Raw genomic sequence first — 14,562 nt, forward strand, 5'->3', positions numbered from 1 at the left:
ATGAAAGAAAGGGACAAAATGGTATTATTAAAATACCAAAGAAGCTCCATGGCCCAAGCCCACATCTCCAAGCTGCCAGGCCCACGCCGAAACCACCTCCCAGCAGCAAGCATATACTCCCAGCCTTCATGCTCCTCAGCCGCATAGCACCACGCCTCAACCGAATCCCTCATCAGCCAGCAGCTGCTCCAAAGGCCATGCTTCTCAACGCCAGTTGTCACTCCACCAGCCCTTCACAAGTTCATCAATCAGCTGCCTCCCAACTCCACCCAAGACCAATTCGGACCAGCAGCCCCAAGACCAATTCGGGCCCAACTTCACTCCTTTGGCCCAAGTCAACTCCTCAAGCCCAAACCGCCCCAAGACAGCCTAGACCAAGCTGCCAATAGCCACCAAAAGGCCAAAAACCACATTTTTATTCCCAATATTTTTCACTCAAATATCAATTCACTTTTCCCTATTTTTCTTACCTAAATAAACATTCCTAATTCAATTTTTTACCCTAGTTTTTCACTAATCTTTTACCCAACCAAACATTTCATCTTTCCAATACTCTTACACTTACTCTATTTATCCTACCACTTCCCAACACAATTAAATTAATCAATTTATTTATTTTAATTTGATTAATTTAATCTCCATATTTTGCCTATAAATAGAGTATTGTAAGATCATTTGGCGGGCTCTTCTTCTTCATCTTTTCAACATCTTCTACACATATTTTTCTCTCTTCTTTTCACTATTTTCTCTACCATTTTCATCTTTTGAAGAGCATGTCAAGTATGTTATTTTTTAATTTTTATTTCAATCTAGTTATGAGCTTCTAATCTTTTTCAAAGGTTATTAAGATGATGATGAAGCAAAATGTAACTAGATAGTATTTTTTTATTGTATGTTGATTTCCCATTTGTGTAACATTGTTTATGGATTTTTCTATCAAAGGTATGCATTTTTCATCTATTATTGAGTGTTAAAGCATATTACACTTAGTTCTTCATTATGCAAAAATATGATATTCTTTGATTAAATGTTTTTCATTAAATTGTTCACATCTAATTCTTAGAGCATAAGTATCATATTTTGCCTAAACATAATCTCTTTGATTTTTTGTAGTTTCATTAGGTTGTAACACAACTAATGCTTAGAAATTATATCTTATATAAGTGAAGAAAAATCCTACCTTTTTTTAAGTAACTTGTGCTTGAATAAAAAATGTATTTTGAAAAAAATATAGTGTGATTTATTTCAACTATATCTAAACTTGGAAATCAATATACTTATAAATACTATTGAACTTGCATTTTGTGGATTCTAATATCTTAATAACCTTATTTTACATATCTCATTTGAAAACCATTTTTCTATTTAATCTTAAATCTTTTTATTACTTGTCTTTTTTTTTCTAAAACAAAATCTCATCAAATATTTGGAACTAGGTTAGAATATTATTGCTTTGTTTGAAATAGTTTCTTTTGATGTTAGTCAACTCCCATGGGTTCGACCTCGTACTTACATGAACATTATATTCCGAAACGATTCGTGCGCTTGCGAGTTTAAATATTAAAACACCCTCTTTTGGGATCAACAGAGCCTTTCCTAGTATGCCATGCTCACAAAAATCAATTCCTGACAGCTTGCTTTTGTCGATTAGACCCTGTTTTCCAAGCTCCAATATGCCTTTGATACTCATATGGGCTAATCTGCTATGCCATAGTTTGGTTTGATCTTCGTTGTAGATAGAAATTGCAGCTATTCCCTCATCAGCAGTTCCTTGCAAAATATACAGCCCTTGTTGTAAGCTTCCCTTCATTATGACCATAGATCCCTTGGAGACTTTCAAGACTCCACCTTGAGCCTTATATGTACATCCTAAACGGTCCATGGCACCCAAAGAAATTAGATTTCTTTTCAGGTTTGGAATATGCCTCACTTCATCAAGAATCTAAGTTGAACCATCATTTAATCTGATTTTTACTCTTCCAATACCTGCAACATCACAAGAATGGTTATCTCCCATGAAAACTTTATTGTTAGATGTATGTTTATAATCAATAAAAAATTCTTTTCTTGGGGTCATATGGAGAGTGCATCCAGAATCCATAATCCATAATCCATTCCATTTCTAGATTTTTAGAATTTATGTTAAGTACTTCAGCACTTTCATAACCATCTGAAAAATTCAGATCTGAGTTGTTGTCTAAATTCTCTGATTTTTTGTTGTAGTTGTCTGATCTATGTTCTTTGTTAAAACTGAATCTTTGAGGGCAATTTCGCTTTATACTCGTTTCTCTCTAGATTTAGAACGAGTTTTGCCAAATCTGTAGTTCCCACTCTTTGAGCTTTGATTTCTAAATTGGTGATGTTCTCTTCTTTCAGGTCTTCCACGAGCAAGTAACCCTTCACCAGTACTCCTATGAGTCTTGCCACTTGCTTTCAAATCCATCTCTTTTGAGTAGGCTGCACTGATAACATCATCCACGGTCAAAACTTCTTTGCTGAATTTGATAGTATCTTTAAGTTGATCATAAGCATTTGGTAATGAATTCAGCAAATAGATGGCTTGATCTTCTTCTTCAATGGTGATCTTCATCATTTCAAGATCAGCAATCATCTTGACAAACACATCATAATTTTCATCAATCGATTTCGATTCCTCCATCTTGAAACCACACACTTTTTGTTTCAAGTTAATCCTATTAGGAAGAGCTTTGGTCATGTTGAGCACGTTCAAGCTTTTCCCACATTTCCCTTGCTGTCTTTTCTTTTATCACCTTCCTTAGGACAGAATCACTTAAGCTGAGTACAATGGTGTTCCTTGCCTTTTTTCAAGATTTCTTCCTTATCTTCTTGTTTGATTGACATTTTATCATTTTCTTTTAAAGCTTCTTCATAACCCAGATTTCCAAGGTGTGCATGCTTCTTCTCCTGCCATAAGACAAAATCATTTTTACCATCAAATTTCTCAATATCAACCTTTGCTGAAGGCATTGTAACCGAATCTAGTGGCCAGTTAAATTCGAATAAAAAAAATAAAAGATAAATAAGGAAAGGATGAGAAAACCTTGAAGAATTAAGAAGATGGCTGGAGAAACAGAAAGATTGTTGAAGTAGTCTTTGATCTTGGCGTGGGAATTTCCTTTCGGCAACCTGGCTCCTGATACCAATCTGTGAGGAAAAACAACCAGACCGAAGCACCTGCACACACAAGATTAGATAATACCCATACACACCAGCAATAGCTTTTGAATAAGAAGATAAACTTAAAATGAAAAACAGAAAGATATAAAAGAGATGAACACCACAGTTTACTTGGTTCAGACCAATTAATGGTCCTACATCCAAGGTTGGGAGTAAAACTCCCTAGTCTTTTCACTATGTAGAAAGTTCAAGTACAACTTAGTCTTCTCTATGATCTCTTAAATACACCCCAGGACTTTTCCTCTCGGTACTACTATGTTTCTCTCTTCTCGGTTTACACAAATTTTTGTTACAGCTTACAATAAGAACAAAAGCCTTTATATATATAGGCTTGGAACAGAGAAAAGAAAGAAAAGAGTAAAACAATAAGACTAACTAATCTTTAAAATGGTAATAACTAACTAATATCTTTAGTGAAATCAAGACACAAACTCCACAATAATAATACCTTACCTGCTACAATATTCGTTAATTTATCATTTTAAAATTTTTAATTATTCATTACTATTTTTTTTTCAAGCGAATAGTTTAAGAAAGTATGTAGGCCTTTTGAGAAAGAAAAAAATTAACCAAAAAAAATTAGAAAAATTTGGAGGTAAACTAATATGTTAAAAGAATATATTCATAACGAAGTAAGATATACGTTTAAGAAATAACATGAGTGAGATAGGTCTCAATCTCATTCATTGGGACCCATTTATTATACATCTGTCTCTATTATGTCGGTTTAACTTTTAAATTTGAACAATTATTAAGTACCTTACAGCTTAGTTAGTAACTTTTATTACAATATTGTTATTGTTTTTCCTCTTATCTTGGAGAAAATATTAATGTTTATAAACGTCATTTGCATTAAAAGAAGTATATACCTTCTAGCTAACAATTATTCATTTACATTATTAATACCCTACATACTACAACGTGCTCTAAAATATTAATAACAAAGTAAGGTATAAGTTTAAGAAATAACATGAGTGGGATGCGTCCCAATCCCATTTATTGGGACCCGTATATTACACGTTTATCTCTATTATCTCTATTATATCAGTCTAAATTTCTAAATTTGAACAATTAATAAGTACCTAACAACTTAAATAGTAACTCTTTTTTTACAATATACCATTGTTGTTTTTTCCTTTTATCTCAGAGAAAATACTAAAGTTTATAAACATCGTTTGTATTAAAAAATATATATATCTTCTAGCTAGCAATTATTCATTTACATTAATATCCTACATACTACAAAATTCGCTAAAATATTAATACAAAGTAAAGTATAAGTTTAAGATATAATATGAGTGGGATACATCCAAATTCCATTTATTATACATTTGTCTCTATTATGTCGGTCTAACTTCTAAATTTAAATAATTAATAAGTACCTTACAACTTAATTAGTAACTTTCATTAAAATATCGTTGTTTTTTTTCCTTTTATCTCGGAGAAAATATTAATGTTTATAAACGCCATTTGCATGAAAAGAAGTATATATCTTCCAGCTAGCAATTATTCATTTATATTAATACCCTACATACCACAACAACGTTCACAAAAATAAATAATGAAGTAAGATATGAGTTTAAGAAATAACATGAGTGGGATAAGTCCCAATCCCATTCATTGGGACCCATTTATTATACATTTGTCTGTATTACGTTGGTCTAATTTCTAAATTTGAATAATTAATAAGTACCTTACAACTAAATTAGTAACTTTTATTATAATATCGTTGTTGTTTTTTCCTTTTATCTTGGAGAAAATATTAAAGTTTATAAACGTAGTTTGCATTAAAAGAAGTATGTACATTCTAGTTAGCAATTATTCATTTATATTAATACCCTACATACTACAGCATTCGCTCTTTTACCATTTTAAAAAAAAGATTATATATTATTTTAAATAACATATATTTTTTAAATAATTATTTAATTTAAAAAATCATGTATACTTTTTGATAGAGAAAAAAAAATTAATCTACCAAAATTGAAAAACCTTGGATGTGAACTTTCATTTGTAAAGAATATTTAAACAACGAAATAAGGTATAGCTTTAAGAAAGAATATGAGTAGGTTTTATCCAAGTTTTCTTCATTGAGACTCGGTTGTTATATGATCTATCTCTTTTACGTCGATCTAACTTCTAAATTGAAATTAATAAGTACCCATAACTTATCGCTAACATTTATTAGTTATTACAACATTGTTAATTTTTTCAGAGATAAATATAAATAAAATATAATTATCATTTAGCAACAATAATCTACACCCCTAACAACATCCATTGTTTGATTTTACCACTGTAAATACTTTTGAATATAATTTTGAAACCGTTATTGAATCTTTTTGAGAAGACTTTGTGTATATTTATTCTTTTTGATCCTTTCTGATGAGGAACTAAATAACCTGCCAAAATTAGAAGACCGTGGTGGTGAAACCATGTGCTAAAACCCAGTATTATATACACTAACTTAAGCTGGTTTTCTTTTTCAGTTATAATAAATTATAACAACTATTTTCTTTAGATTTCTTTCTAGTCTGATATTAATACACAGCAATACTCAGATTTTTCATTTTTCTGCATGGTGATAACGTGTTGCCTCTAAAGTATCAACTCTCTCTTCTATTTTTTTTCTTTTATAAAATTTATAATTTCAAAAGAAAGTTTTTATATTTCTTTCTCTTTCTCTCTCAACATTCCATAATAGACACATACTTTTTTTTTAAACACTTGTACACGCTTTATTAATTTGAATGAAAAAACTTAAAAAGGAAATCAAATGGAAATTTCCCACTTGTATTTCCTAAAAATTAATTATGAGAAAGTAAAATTTCAATAATCCTAAAAACTTTTCTTTAGAACTATATAAGTCCCTTCTCTGGGGGCTTCTTCTTCACTTCTCCCGAATATCCAAATTCACTGTATTAGTCAGTTAAAACAAAAACAAAAACAAACAAACAAAAAAAGTCTCTCATTCAAAGGAAAACTTTTCGAGTTCAGAGGTCAGTTTTTCTTTTGAGTTTTCTTTTTCTTTTTCTTTTATATATATATTTTTTACAGAGAATAATTCAGTGAAGTGACTAAAGAAAAAGATTATAACAGGTAAATTACTATTCACTGTTTACTATTATATTTTCTGTGATTTATTCCGTCTTTTCTCTTTGGTTTCATGGTTATTTTTTCGTGTTTGGTTGCCGAGAAAGAATTTTCTAGGAATATATATTGTCTTCATCTCTTCATCACTTCTCCTTTGAAGAATTGTTATTCAATGCATAATGCACTTAACAAGACGGTAGATTTCTAAATCATATCTAACGAGATTTACATACATATATAGTTATATGAATATATATACCTTCCTTTATAGTTTTGATCTCCATCTAGTGAATTTGAAATTAAATTGAGAAAATCTTAGAACAAAAAGGATTTTGGAGCAAAGATATATATGTATATTTTGGTATTTTTACCTAATTTAATCATAGTATATATATAGCCTATAATTTTATTATTTTTTTGAATTGTTGCACCATAAGATATTTTTTTTGGTAGAACTTCTACCTAAGATATTAAGTCAATATATGTGTGTTAAAGTTTGATTAAAAATATATTAACATGTGTTATCAAGTTTAATTAAGAATATACTAATTACTTATTAATAGATAAGATATCAAGTGAACGCATGAAATTGATTGAGAATATATTAAATACTCTCGGCGCTTACAAAGTTTATAGTACTATAAGATGTTGTATAAGAAAAAATAACGAGACGTACATACAAAATACTTTATAAGATAGGATAATTCTCATATAAAATGCTAGCTCGTACCGTATGATCATTTTCTATTTCTAATATCTAGAAAAATTATAACTTGTTTTTCACGTACATAAAAAAAATTAGTCACGAATACAATTAATTATTTGAATTTTGATTTGGACACTGTAAATTATTCAAAATTTGCCGAAAAATTAATAGGATATCTCGGCAATGAAAAATAATAGATTATAATTTTTCTAAATGTTAAAAATAGAAAATATCCCTAGGAGCATTAAAAATTATTCTGTAAGATATTGAGTCAAGGCCGATTAAAATTTATTATTTGATCATGTGTTGAGTTATTACACATATATTTATAATTTGACGATAAAAGATGAAAATAATTAATTTTTTATTCTCTTTTAATATAGAATGAGATGGTTTATTATATTTTGACATTTTTTTTGTGAAAATTATATTTTGACATTTAATCCTAGCGTGCTATTTTTATTAATTACTCAAGATAAGCATGCTACATTACAAAAATTGAAAAATTTAGGGATAAATACACAATGCGTTGTTTCCAATGCAACATTTTAATTTATTAAAAAAATAATTTTCTTTTTTCAGTTTTTGTTTTTGACAAAATATATTTTTTGTTTTTGATTTATTAAAAAAAAATCGTTACTTGGTTGCAACATATCTAACTATGTTGTTTTTCTATTATAAAGATTTAATATATGTCACTCTGGCTCATTAAAATTAATAAACTTTGCATTAATGCCTAAGCATGCTCTGATTCTCTTTTAGACACATTAAATTGATAATTTTTTTGTTTCCTTATCTTGAAATTTAAAATAAAAAGATAGCTATGTAGAGATGAAAATCTCCATATAAAGATATTAAAAGAAGATATTGATTCACTAATTCAAGTATGTATATATTCTTCAATCAATAATCTCAAATCTTTTAAAAAAAAAATCAATAATCTCAAGTAATAATATTTGTCTGCTTTTTTTGTCATGTTTAAAATTAATAAAAAAAATTCTATTGATGATTTAACATATAGTATGCGATATTCACTAATATTTTTCCTGATAATTACCAAAAAAAAAAAAAAATCTATAGATCTCAATTACTTGAAGATACCATGAAGCTGATATCGCCTGTAGTACTGGTCCGGCTCCTTATTGTATTTTTTCTGGTAATTATTTCCAAACGTGTTAATTTTCAACATATATATAATATTAAATTTTGTTTTTTACTCCCTTTCATATTATTATTATAAAAATTATATTATTTAAAAGGGTATTTGGTAAAAATGACTATTATTTAAAATTATAAAAATAAAATGATATTTTTTTTAATAATTCTTTACAAGTTAGTATTCTCAACACAACACAGCACATGATATCCTATCAAGAAGGTAATTTTGTACGTAAAAAAATGATTTTACAAAATCACATTTTATTTTTACTAATTATGTGTTAATTAAAGATGATTTTGTTTTTTTATTATTACATGTAGACGATTGCAGTGGTGGTGCTTCTGAGTTTATTGCTACCAAATTGGTATGGGATGATTAAACATGTTAAAGAGGATGTTAATTTGAGCTCCAACCATCTGCATTCCCAGCTCAAATCTCAAATTGAGAGGACTACAAAGCTTTTCAGCCAAACAACTTCTTCTACACCCAATTTAGCAAGATTTTTAGATTCATCTTTTAATGGATCTAACCTCTCATTCTTTGATATTGAAAACAAGGTCAGTCAGTGTATTCATTTAGATATATAACATATGTATATATATATATATATTACATAGAATTGAAGACATTGATTTTTTTTATTTATTTATTTAAAAAATACATATACATAATACATATAAAATCATCAAAGATATATAGCCTTTTTCTTCATATATTTTTTATAATAAAAATTGATATAAAAATAAAATAAAATTTGAAGGGTTTGAATAAAATTTTCTACTCGACACCTCAAATTTATAAATCTTAACATCCTAAAATCACGAATATGAAACAACATCATACACTAACTAATACAATAATACAAGTAGATATATTATGAAGAATTAAACATCATACCTTAATATACATATAGATCCTATAATTTTACATTATCAGGTAACTAAACTTGTATTTAATAAACCCATTATTCCAAAATTATTATTCTTTTATTTTTCCAGGTGTCAGCACTTTTGTTTCAGTCACTCCTAATGACCCCACACCTTGGTCAAATCTCATACATTGGAAAAGATGGTCAACTTCTATCCTACTCCATGGACCAACTCAATCAAATATTTGTAATCTACTCTCCTCACTATTTTAACATGAAGAACACCAATTGGTACAAACAAAGAGTTGACCATGACACTGGAAAGGCAGTTGGAGATGTCACCACATTCAACCCATTCACCACCATCAATGCAAGCTGGTTCAGAGACTTGGCCTTGAGTAGCATGAATGGCTCCTATGCCTTTCTTGGAACCAAATGGGACAATGACCAAGATCTCTTGCTCCAAAACTCAGCCACTGTTAACCATGGCAAAGGTCTCATTGTTCTAGGGTTTTTGGTCAAAGACCTAAGTGATGAGTTCTATGGTGATTTGAGTAGTGTTGTGGGTGGGAGCTTGTTGTACTTGGCTACAAAAGATGGGAAAATGATTGTGAATCATGGGCTCAAAGGGACTAGGATGGTCCTTGCCGTAGAGGATCATAATCATGTTTCAGTCTCATTCGAATTGATTGGTGATGGTGATGGTGATGGTGGTGATATTGGAAGTGTTACATGCTATCCTTATGGTGGGAGTGGGACATCATCATCATCATCAGTGATAAGTACTACAGTTGTGAATATTGAAGGAACCAATTACGATTTCTATTGTTCTCAACTTGATGTGATTGGTGTGGAATCGGTATGTACTGCTTTTCTTACATCAACTTCCACCTATTTATATGTTTTGTAAAACAGTTTAATTTTTTATTTTACAATATATATATATTGGAATTTATTCATTTGACACGTATCTTTTTGCAAAGTATTATTTTGATTTTTTTTTTTCAATAATATTTAGTATTCTATATTTTAAAATCATACATATTTAGTACCATAAATTTAGATTTGATTAATAAAGTTTTGTCAATACGATAAAATTATGTAATTAAGTAATTAAATTTGAATTTTGACTCATATAATTGATAGCAATTTGATTAAATTACTAAAATTTTATTAATTAAATTTGAGTTTAGGTTACTAAATATGTACGATTTCAAAATACATGTTACTAAATTAGCATTATTGTAAACACAAGGTCTCAAAAGGATAATTTACAAAAACATTGTTTATCATTGTTTTCAAAATGACTTTTTAAACACACTCATATCCTATCGAAAATATTTAATACTATGCCTGGAAAGTTTTTTTATTCTTTTTATTGACTTCTGGTTTGCAAATTTTTTTGCGTTAATAATCAAGTATCATCTTTATTTTAAGGTGAAACCATACTATGTTGTTGTATAAAACACAGTCGTGTACTTAGAATGTGCTGCATAGATTATTTAAACACGTTGCATAAAGATTATTATTATTATTAATCTTGTTAATGTAATGATAGCTTATTCACTGTGATTATTAATTGTAATTCAAATAAAATACTATGTCAGTCATGTCACATGTGAATTTAACAATAATATGACTGAATAATTCAAGAAGTAACTCAAATGAATGGTAGGTGGTTTACTTGACAAATAAGTTTGAGGTTTGAGTCATTCTAAGACGTCTACATAGCAATTATTATAGTTTTTTAACCTAATCTGAAGAAAAAACATGGTTAATCACAGTAATATCATAATTAAGTTTTTTTTTTTTTTTTTTTTTTTTTTTTTTTTTTTTTGTATATTATGGGTTTTCAGGTGTATGCATTAGCAGTGGCACAAAGTGAAATGGTGAACTTTGTGCACAAGCAAAGTATAGTGCAGCTGATCCTTCTGGTGTCAATAATGGTGACAACCATTCTTCCAATATTCAGCTTCGTTTTCATAAATTTCAGAGACTCCATAATAGAGAACTATCTGAGAGAAGCACTGATAGAGCAAAGGGAGGCAACCAAACTGGCTGAGGAGAGGACTCAAAACAGAAGCCTAGCCTTTGCAAGAGCCAGCCATGACATAAGAGCTCCTTTGGCTGGCATCACTGGTCTCATACAGTTGTCTTATATGGAGGTTGCTCCTGGCTCTGACCTTGAAACTAATTTAAGACAAATGGATGCTTGTACCAAGGACCTTTTAGGTAATATACCCCATTCATATCCCTTTTTTTTTTTTTAAAAAATAGTATTTTATAATAAAATGGTCTTCTAGACAGGATGTGGATATTATGGACATTCTGTCAACTACTGAGTTTAGAAGACTATCTTATAAGAGCATTGCTATGGGCACTGTGATACCTAATGCCACTTGATGCTTTGTGCAATTTAATATCCAATCTCATGTCCAAGACATGGTTTTAAATTACACTAATTGGGATATGCTACATCAAGTTGTATTGGGAATCGCTGATATCCAATGGCAATTCTCATTTATATAAAAAAAAATATATTTTTAAACGAATTCGTATATAAAATTAAAATTTGATATTTATTTCGAGACTATAAAAAAACTACCGTCTCATTATGAAAAATTATCAATAACTAAGATTTATTAGTAGAACTTAATCTGTCACAATATGGAATCTAATCTCGCTTAATTACTAGAAAGACTTAAATATACTTTATCATTATTGAGATAGTCACTCAATTTGTTAAGGAAGATTAGTATTTTGCATTATGTTGAAGACAAATGTTAAGGACACTAATGGATATCATAAGTCATACTAAATTTATACAAATTGATAAGTCGTTAATTTTAATTTTACGGGTGAAATTAAAAACACAAATTGAATTTAAATGCAATTTTGCACTATTCCTAGCATTAATCTTAAGCTAACATGTCGTCCTTTTATCTCTATTATTGTTTCTTGCAAAAATTAAGAGACATTTTTTCTTCTCATTAATCAGGTCGTGTTACTTAATTTGATTAGGATTGTTTTAATTGCACCTCTTTTTTCTTCCCTTTCTTCTAAGTATCTAATGTGTCACAATACTAACACATATTTATGTGACTTTAGGTATATTGAACTCCATTCTTGACACAAGCAAAATTGAGGCTGGGATGATGAAACTAGAAGAGGAAGAGTTTGAAATGGCTCCTCTTTTGGAAGAGGTAGCTGATTTGTACCACCCTGTTGGAGCTAATAGAGAAGTTGATATGATTTTGGATCCTTGTGATGCCTCTGTGATCAAGTTTTCACATGTCAAAGGTGATAGAATCAAGCTTAAACAAATACTATGCAACTTGTTAAGCAATGCTATCAAATGTACTCCAAATCATGGTCAAGTGGTTCTTAGAGCTTGGGCTAGAAAACCATGCTTCACAGATAGTTCAATCATTGACACCCCAAATCAAGGAGGTATAAAAAAACTATTTTCATGCTTGTCTAACAAGAAAAAACCTCATGAGAATGACCATGACAATGATGATGATGATGATCAAGCCATGGATATGATCAAGAATGATCCACATGTTATGGACTTTGTGTTTGAGGTGGATGACACAGGGAAAGGAATCCCAAAGGAAAAACGAAAGGAGCTTTTCAAAAACTATGTCCAAGACAAAGAAACTTCTGTAATTAAAGGAGGCACTGGCTTAGGACTTGGTATTGTCAAGTCTTTGGTAAGCAGTTATAACAATCCTTTTTAAAACATAACTATCATTTATATGTGTGATTTAAAATAATGAGAACATTCTTTTTGATGATTCTTTGCAAAACAATCACTTGACACTCTGCCGTACACACTTGACACTTGACTATATCATTTTGCAAAAAGATATTGAGTAAATGTACGTTTTGTCAAACACCACTAAAATAATTTGTATTTTGACGACTTTCAGGTAGAATTGATGCATGGAGAAATTGGTGTTGTGGACAAGGAAAATGGAGAAAAGGGAGCTTGCTTCAGGTTCAATATTCTTCTCTCTGTGTGTGAGGATGCCTTTGACAATAGTAATAGTACTACTATTAAAGACCAAAATGAATTGGATACTAGTGAGTTGGTACCAAGTGACATTGGTGAGAAAGAACAAGGTGCTAGCCAAATAAGCACACTTGACCCGAACTGCAGTCCAAGCCCCAAGGTAGATAGGTCTTATGTTGTCCTAATGATTCAAAACGATGAAAGGAGAAGAGTTTCACTGAAGTTCATGAAGAGACTTGGGATAAAAGTTTTGGTAGTGGATCAGTGGGAACAACTTCCTAGTGCTCTCAACAAAGTGAAGTACATGAAGCAAGGGAACAACAGTGGTGACAACTCAAGCAATAACTCTTCAGCATGTCAGGGTCCTTACAATGCCATTGAAACAAATGCAGATGTGCCATCTTCAAATAGTGGAAACTATGCGCTTTCTCTATTCAAAAGTAGTACTACTACTGATCATCAACTTCAGGGAACATCAGATGGGTTAGTAGTAATGGTGATGGATACAACTGCTGGACCAATTTCACAGCTGTTAGAGGTGGCGAATGAGTTCAAAAACAGCCTTGAAAACACCCCTTGTCAAATTGTTTGGCTACTGAATCCACTGGCTCGTACCATCGACAACTCTCTCTTTGATACAAACGACATTGTTATGTACAAGCCATTCCATGGGACTCGTTTGTACCAAGTGGTGAGACTTCTTCCAGAGTTTAAGGGTTCGTCATCATCAATACTTGGTAAAGCTTCAACTACAGTTCCTTCTAGTAGGGTCAAGCATGAAATTGAAGAAGTTGGTAGTACAAGCAATGAGTTCAATATGCGTTTGAAAAAGACCCTTTCGACCCCTGACCATGATTACAGCTACTCATCTTATCTTACATCTAAGAATCAATTTCTAGGTGAGGTACAAGAACCTAGTGAATCGACCAAGACTAGTAGTCCTAGTGAGAAACTACCATTAAGTGGGAAGAAGATTTTGGTTGTAGATGACAGCTTATTTGCTCGAGAAATGGCTAGTAGAATAGTCATAAAGCAAGGTGCAACTACTGATCTATGTTCAAATGGCAAAGAAGCTTTTCAACTTGTTTCCAAAGAACTAGCCAATCAGATGAAACAAGCAGAATCTACGACTCTTCCTTACTATTGTATATTGATGGATTGTGAGGTAAGCTATACGAGTATTTAGTCAAATACAGATGCAATTTTCATCAATAGACTGTTATCAAAATTTGGATTATACTAATGTACAAGTACTGGTTTTAATGCAGATGTCAGTAATGAATGGATATGAAGCAACTAAGGAGATAAGAAAAGAGGAGAAACTATATGGTGTTCATATACCAATAATAGGACTGACTGCTCATACACCGGGTTCTGAAGAAACTAACAAGACAATACAAGCTGGGATGGACGCTTGTCTAAGCAAACCGTTGAAAAATGACGATCTGTTTCAAGCCATCAGATACATCAATGCATCAAAGTGATCTTTTCTTTCCTACATGCCATCTTGAAAGTTTGTTAAT

At 30.6% G+C, this 14,562-nt stretch overlaps 1 protein-coding gene across 1 annotated transcript; it reads left to right on the forward strand.

The window, feature by feature from the left end:
- Nucleotides 1–8,356: 8,356 nt before the first annotated feature.
- Nucleotides 8,357–14,523, forward strand: LOC133804358 (histidine kinase CKI1). The gene is made up of 7 exons (XM_062242555.1): nucleotides 8,357–8,383; nucleotides 8,477–8,713; nucleotides 9,155–9,883; nucleotides 10,881–11,256; nucleotides 12,133–12,737; nucleotides 12,957–14,204; nucleotides 14,308–14,523. The coding sequence occupies exons 1-7, from the start codon at nucleotides 8,357–8,359 to the stop codon at nucleotides 14,521–14,523; spliced, it is 3,438 nt and encodes a 1,145-aa protein (XP_062098539.1).
- Nucleotides 14,524–14,562: the final 39 nt, after the last annotated feature.

The sequence above is a fragment of the Humulus lupulus genome, chromosome 1, assembly GCF_963169125.1.
Source record: "Humulus lupulus chromosome 1, drHumLupu1.1, whole genome shotgun sequence".
Lineage (NCBI taxonomy): Eukaryota > Viridiplantae > Streptophyta > Magnoliopsida > Rosales > Cannabaceae > Humulus > Humulus lupulus.

Coding starts and splice junctions, on each gene's coding strand:
- LOC133804358 (XM_062242555.1), top strand. CDS start 8,357: ATGATATCCTATCAAGAAGGTAATTTT. Junction 9,884..10,880: donor ATGTGATTGGTGTGGAATCG/GTATGTACTGCT, acceptor ATGGGTTTTCAG/GTGTATGCATTAGCAGTGGC. Junction 11,257..12,132: donor TTGTACCAAGGACCTTTTAG/GTAATATACCCC, acceptor ATGTGACTTTAG/GTATATTGAACTCCATTCTT.